At 38.1% G+C, this 7,302-nt stretch overlaps 1 protein-coding gene across 1 annotated transcript; it reads left to right on the top strand.

The window, feature by feature from the left end:
• The first annotated feature begins 1,057 nt into the window (after nt 1–1,057).
• LOC139138303 (uncharacterized) lies at nt 1,058–5,357 on the top strand. The gene is made up of 4 exons (XM_070706616.1): nt 1,058–1,386; nt 4,198–4,241; nt 4,504–4,628; nt 5,177–5,357. The coding sequence occupies exons 1-4, from the start codon at nt 1,299–1,301 to the stop codon at nt 5,286–5,288; spliced, it is 369 nt and encodes a 122-aa protein (XP_070562717.1). The 5' UTR covers nt 1,058–1,298; the 3' UTR covers nt 5,289–5,357.
• The last annotated feature ends 1,945 nt before the right edge of the window (nt 5,358–7,302 follow it).

The raw sequence follows: 7,302 nt of genomic DNA on the forward strand, positions 1-7,302 counted from the left end.
AAGCCTGGGATATTTTCTCCTTTGTAGCATTGCGCAGATCACGGGGCGACAGCAAACTTCTGCTCATGAGAATGTGGTCACAGCGAAAACTTGTTGTCTGACATCTTTACTAAAGCAGTTGTTCTTCGTAGTTTTGATGTTCCTTATCAGAGCACAAGACAAACTTTGACTTTCCATGATGCACATTATATCTTTGCGAATTGATAGATACAGCCGCGTTCGTGAAAGTGGTCTGAACTGATAGTTTGAGTTTCAGGTATTTAGCACTGTCTCGAAAGTGAAAGACTTAAACTTTTGCTCAAACTTTCCTCAATGAAACTTTCAACCATTCTCTCGCCAAATCAGAATGAAAATTAGGCGTCACAGTGCAAAGTTTGGAACCAGAGAAACAAATTGCCAAACATTTACCGGTGTTTGGAATTAAAATGGTCGCCCCCTTTCTTAACTCTATATGGGGGAAAAATAAAATGGAAAACGGACATGGTGGAAATTTTTCTTACTCCAAGAGCTTTAAAGTGAGCCCTCAAGTGGTAGATCAAAGAGGAATCGCAAAAATCTGAGGAGTCCGAATATCTTTCCCCGGGGCGCATACTACCTTTATTGGTCATATTCCTCCGCCTCCGGGGTAATATCTACAACTTTATTCCTTTACGTTGCGTTAATGCAGAGTTTTGCAAATATTGAGAGAGTATGACGGTCAGCTACGACATGTATCTTCTAATACATCGCGTCTCTTCCCAGTCCACGGTTATTCATTTGCGACTTGCACAGTGGCAGACCAATGATTCACCACAGAACTGTCACGCCCCGATTATTACAAGGTTAAACTGATCACAGTGAACTGATGAACCCTACTATCTGTACCATGTGAAAGGTCGTTGGAATATTCCCCAATGAAACATTTGAATTTTCAGTAACCTTCGTATTCATAACAAATATTTTATTCGTATTGCGACAGTTTTTGAAGATTTCGAATCAATCCTCGACTACTCAATACATAATACAAACGATTATTTATTTTAGTGATGTATAACAAAGGGTTATTTATTAACTGGTAGAACAAAACTATCAGAGTTTTATCATCATGCCTTCGGTTATATAAATAGCGAGGACGATCAGGTTCAGAAAACAACTAAAGGTCATAGGAGAAAAGCAAATTATTTAGACTCTCGAGCTCACAACTGAGAATCCTTCTCCACCTTGAACTTGAAAAAGAGGATAACAGGACAGCCTCATTGGGATTTAAGTTTATAAAGATCAATTACTTTGATATTCATATCTCCGGTATAGAATTCAACATGGCGGCAAATGTAATGGCGGCATCTTCGCTTATAACCTCAGCTTTATTTGGCGTCATCTTCCGTGTGGTGGAAGCCGATACCGCAGGTAAGTAACGTTGGTCATTATAGCGATCGTAGTCAGAGGAGGTGAGGGATAGTCCGATTCTGATATGCCGTCTTCTTTACAACTTAACAAAGAAGCAGTTGCTTTAGTCTGAAAAACAGACCATGCTATGCAGGCGACATTATTGAGGTCATACCTGACAACAGTTGGTTGTTTGAGCACCAGGACGTACTTCAATTGGTAACCCTACTTTACATTTGCTATTTTACAGTAACAGTATTTGGCGGTTTCTATGGACCCTCTCTCGAGTACTGTGCCAACAACTGTAACTCTTCTATGATTTTTCACCATTTCTGTCTTTTATGTCAGCAGGAAGTTCTTGTTCTACTCCCAAAAGCATGTTGAAACACCCACATGTGTTGACATCACTGTTATTGTCAACACAACGCTGGAGTTGAATTCCACTCCAGACCAGAACTCAGCTGTCAACAATAACAATGCAGTCTACACCTGTACAGGCTGAGTTGATAAGCTGAATACTGCTTTTCTTAATATGTTTTGGGGAGTAGAACAGAAGCTGTTGTTGACATTAAAAACAAAGCAAAAAGAGTGAAAATTATTACAGGTACAGAAATCTTGATTGAAAAATGGAATGTGTTGTTCGATTATATAATTGTAAACAAAGTTACTCCTAAATCATGCTCATACAATGACTGGATCACAGTCCCTCGTGAGGAACTGTGGCCGAGTATCTTGGAAACACACAAACCGAACGACAAATAGTCTCACTGCTTTGGTTGCAGTACATGTGTAATGAACTTGACAAGAAAGTGTTCGGGTTCACATGTTGCACTCAGCAGAATGTAAGGCAGTATGGTAGACGTCAATAATGGTATGAAATTGTAGACGTTTCATCGTTGACCTCTTCTGTAAACTTAATAGTTGTCACATACACGCCATAGCCTTTTAAATCGATGTCTACGAAGGTTAAATGTTCTGATTAATTTGACATTGTTGTTGAGCAGTTCTTGTTGTTCTTCGTTACATGTTTAAGGCATTACGCACCTCTAAGGGGAAGGACTTAGTCTTTTGCTCAAACTTTCCTCAAGGAATATTCAAACCATTCTCTTTCAAAACCGAGAATAAAAATCAGGGGTCACTGTTCAAAGTTTGGCACTAGAGACACAAATTACCAAAGCTTTACCGATATTTGAAATTCAAAATTCAAAATGGACTTAAGGCAGAATGCACATCGAGGACAGAAATTTTCACCGTCTTAGTTTTTCGAAATCAAAAAAAATTATTTCTCTCCATAGAGTTAACACTGGGAGGCAGCCATTTTGGATTTCAAATATCGGTAAATAAGTAATTTGTTTCTCCAGTACCAAAATTTGCACGGTGACCCCCGATTTGTATTCTTGATTTTGAAAGACAATATGGTTGAAAGTTTCATTGAGGAAACTTTGAGCAAAAGTTGAAGCGTTTTACTTTCGAGGGGCATACTAACTACCTAAAGAAGACATTTCAATGAGACATTGTATTGAAACGAAAGGAATACTTCATACTTGTGGCAAACTGACTACTGAGCTCCGTGTTCAATATGACGACGTGAATTTATGTCTTTTCGCTGCAGGCAATGTTTGTTTTGATTATTATCTCCTGTATATGTATCAGCAATCTAATTCGGGCCAAGATATCTCCTACAGGACTAGTCCATTTCTACGATAGAGAGGGCTGGGTTTTTCCCCTTTTTGCTCCGAAACAAAATCGTCTCCTTCCTCCCCTTGCTATAACAGGTACATTGATATGGTGACCTGAAGGAGTACAGTCAATTTTACTTGTCCGCTGACGACATCAAACAGAAGTTGATGAGCACTGCGTCTTTCGAAACTTGAAACAAATTGCTCACCTCCAATCTTTCGACTTAACATGGCCTTACACGATCGAACTTACTTGCGTTGTTGTTATCAACCGACATATAGAAACAAGGAGAGTTTAAAACCGTCACATAAAACCTGGCTTGGATACATACATTGCTGCGTTGCGAATTCCTACCACCCCCTTGGTTGCAGTATATGCCATTGCGACATGTATCGAGAGAGTGAAAAGGCTATCGATCGCGTTGAGTGTACAGCATAGGTGGACGTTATTCTACGAAGTGCACGAGGAAAACAAAACCGTGAACGATCCAGCATTAAGCACACGCAAATTAAACGTACCTTAAAACACAATAACTTCGACGTGGCAACCAGGAAATCAAATCATAAACTCAATTTCACAAACTCGCACCATTGCTTCTGTCATTGACCACAAGGGATTCAGGATTTTATGCGCTAGGACGCCCTCTTGCGACGTTACGAGCAATTTCACGACAACGTCTGCATGGTACAGTAGGTCTTTCTTGCAAACATGAAACTACGGGCGGAGTATCCCTTAAACATATCCTTCTAATGTGCCATGGTAACTATCATGATATCTTCCCTGTCTCCACGTTAGAAAACAAACACGCCAGACATGGGCCATCTCACTGCGGCTGAGTCACTTCCACAAAGGGTGACTTGGTCCTTTCTGTAGTTTGTGGGGCCTGTTTGTAAACTTGAGTCAGGTCCAACAGTGACCATCGAAATCCACGAAAATTCAAATAATTCCACAATAGTTGTGATCCATTTGGTGGAACCGTAAAGTCCCTTGAATATCATTAAATGTTCTTTTTTACATGAAGAATAATTTGTCATTTTATCGACTTCAAACAGTCTTCAATGTCTATCGCCCTTGGTGTTAATACTATATCTAAATAATAACTATTGATTCATCAACTCATGGTTCATATAATTTTCTCTCTCGTTCCATAAGGCAAATCTGGTCTCGAAGAAGGCAAAGAAGATGTTGCTGTGAAGGTACGATGCATTGAATCTTTATAGAATGAGTATCAGTTTACTGAATTCATTCAGCTATTACACGACAGGTATAGCTCAACGTACACTGAAGATTAGGAGTGGCAGGCAACAACGATTCTGGATAGTTTTGAAAGCAGTTTCGGAAAGCCAAGAATGGAGAGACGAGTCTGGAATCTAGAAGAAGGACTAGTCAACATAGTTTATTCTGTTTTAAGTTGAACAATTCTAGCTATTTTCAATCATGTGTTTTCGTGTCTTTCAGAGCGATTTCAAGATACAAGAAGAATCTTCCCAAGTCTTAACACCAGCAGTGACTATCGCTGTCATATACTGCTTGGCATTCTTACTCTTTGCTATCACGTGGGTCCCGTGGTACATCGGACTCAGGTACTACAAAGTTAATATATATATTATATATATATATATATATATATATATATATATATATATATATATATATATATAAGTTTATATTCTAACAGAGAGAAATCATTGTCAATTTTGATCAGTCTTTTCAATGCAATGAATCACAGGCACAAAGTTATGTAAATTCCTGAATACCAATATACCAAGGCTTTCTACCTTATCAGTACAGTATATTGGGCATTGCTATAAGCAACGTTAAGCTGACCACTTTCACATTGTAATCATCTTAACACGAACATTGCCATCGCCACCACCATAATTATCATTACCATCATCATCATCATCATCATCATTATCATCATCACAAACACCATGACCATTAACAAAACCACTGTCGTGACACCACAATCATCACCCACTGCCATCAAAATTTACTTATTTATCTATTAATTAATACAATATACATGTATGTAATCACTGTCCTATGTAACCAGTTTAAGCAACCGGTCACGCCCGTCAATGCTTAACGATTTCAGAAATTTAGATATTTGTCACTGATTGCTTTGCAGAAGTCAACGGAAAGCCAAGTCTAAACAAGAGACTGAAGAAGGACATACAAACGATGTTATGACGATGACAGACGAAACCCCTGAACAAGCAACTTCAACAACACCATTGTGAATATTTATTGTGTCCAAACTGTGCACAAATTATAAAGTTGAATAAAAGCTACAATAATGTCCATCTTGATACCTTTGTCTTTAAGACTTTGTACAGCACTACGCATTTTCCTTTTTATAATGGATTAGTAAATGAAATTGCAACAACGACAAAATCAACGACAACAATAATAATGACAATTGCAATAATAACAATAACAACAACAACAACAACAACAACAACAACAATTATAATCATAATCATAATCATAGTCATTTCAGTGGAAGTAATACTTTGATATACACATCAGCGGTAACGACTACCGTATACACTGAATAAAAGTGGGTCTGGTGTAAGTGTGATACGTCTTAGCCCAGGGATGTATGTTAGGGATAATGGAGAATGGGATCCAAGCTGAGGTATAGGGCCGATGAAACACGTAAGCTTATATGTAAAGTGATAGGTTGATTACGCATAGTAATTTGCATAAAGATGTACATGATAATACTGCATAATCAGAGAGAGAGAGAGAGAGAGAGAGAGAGAGAGAGAGAGAGAGAGAGAGAGAGAGAGAGAGAGAGAGAGAGAGAGAGAGAGAGAATATTCGATAAAATAATATTCTTGGAGAAATTAGTGTTTGATGAACATGACATACTGATTATCAGCATAATTGCATATTTCAGGGGTTTCCGTCATTAGGCAATATATCAAAACTGATCAGAACTCTGAGATACATTTGTCATGCATAGGCTTAATTATGCAAAACGTTTGATGAGCATGGCATATTGATCATCAGCTCATTTGCATATTTAATACATTTCTGCCATCAGACTATAAATCAAAACAGAATTAACTGAATTTGATGGAACTTTTGAGATAAATGCGTCACATTCATGTTGGACGTTTCAGGGATGATAGCCTACTGATTATCAGCTCATTTGCATATTGTATGAATGCTTGAAATTAGACTATATGTCAACGCAGAGTGCGCTGTTATCCAGATCATTATTGTGTCATGAAGTTTGGGCTAATTAAGTCTTACTTTGATATTACAATTCGGGATATCGAATCTTGTAAAATTGTTTTGATTTTGCAACGGGCGCCATACAAGTCTTCCTTAATTTGATTTCAAATTGAACATTGTGGGTATTGACTTAGTCAATTAAACGGCGAAAATTAAATTTTAATTAACGTGATATCATGCAAACATATTCTTTAAACATGGGTCCACACAAGCTTTGGTTAAGGGAGCCGTCATTATTTACGGCCTGAGGGTTGGAGGAATGTGACGGGGGTTATTCAAAAAATTGAAAACTTGAAGGGGGTTGCTCAAAATTTGGAGAGGAAGAAGGGGGTTACTCAATTTTTGGTGCAGAATAAATTGAAACACCCCTATCAAATTGAACCATTGAACGCATCAATTTCTCAAAATTTTCGATGCGAGAGGGGGACATCCCCTCTCATGCTTTCCCGCCCTTGGGTGGTCTAAGAGGTTTACGAGTAAAAACAAATTGAAAACACCTCTCGGATTGCACCAGACTGCGCCAATGCACACACCAATTACTAAAATTTTTCACAGGATCTAGGACAAAACTGAACTGTTGTGAATTCATCATTTATTATCACAGAAACATATATTTTAATTGACTTCAGGCTTTTCATTGGAAGCTGGCAGCTGGAGAAATGATGCAAGAAGGTCACAGATTTTCCATTCCTGCATATTCTTTGGTCTACAATCCCTGGCAAACTGAGAACTCTGGAACTGTTTTTTACAAAATGTATTGTCATTGTTTGGTTGCTGAATATTTTGACTCAAACACTGATCATGCAAAAATGTCATAAAAATACAGTGTTCAATGTCATTTTCAAAGAATTATACCGAGTGCAAAATAAAATGAAACACCTCTCAGATTGCACCGTTACACACATCAATTTCTCGAAATTTTCGATGCGATAGGGGGACACCCCCTCTCGTGCTCTCCCCTTTGGCTGTTCTAAACAGTTTTACTCAATAAAAAAGACAAATAAAAACACC

The sequence above is a fragment of the Ptychodera flava genome, chromosome 8 (genome assembly GCF_041260155.1).
Source record: "Ptychodera flava strain L36383 chromosome 8, AS_Pfla_20210202, whole genome shotgun sequence".
Classification (NCBI taxonomy): Eukaryota; Metazoa; Hemichordata; class Enteropneusta; family Ptychoderidae; genus Ptychodera; species Ptychodera flava.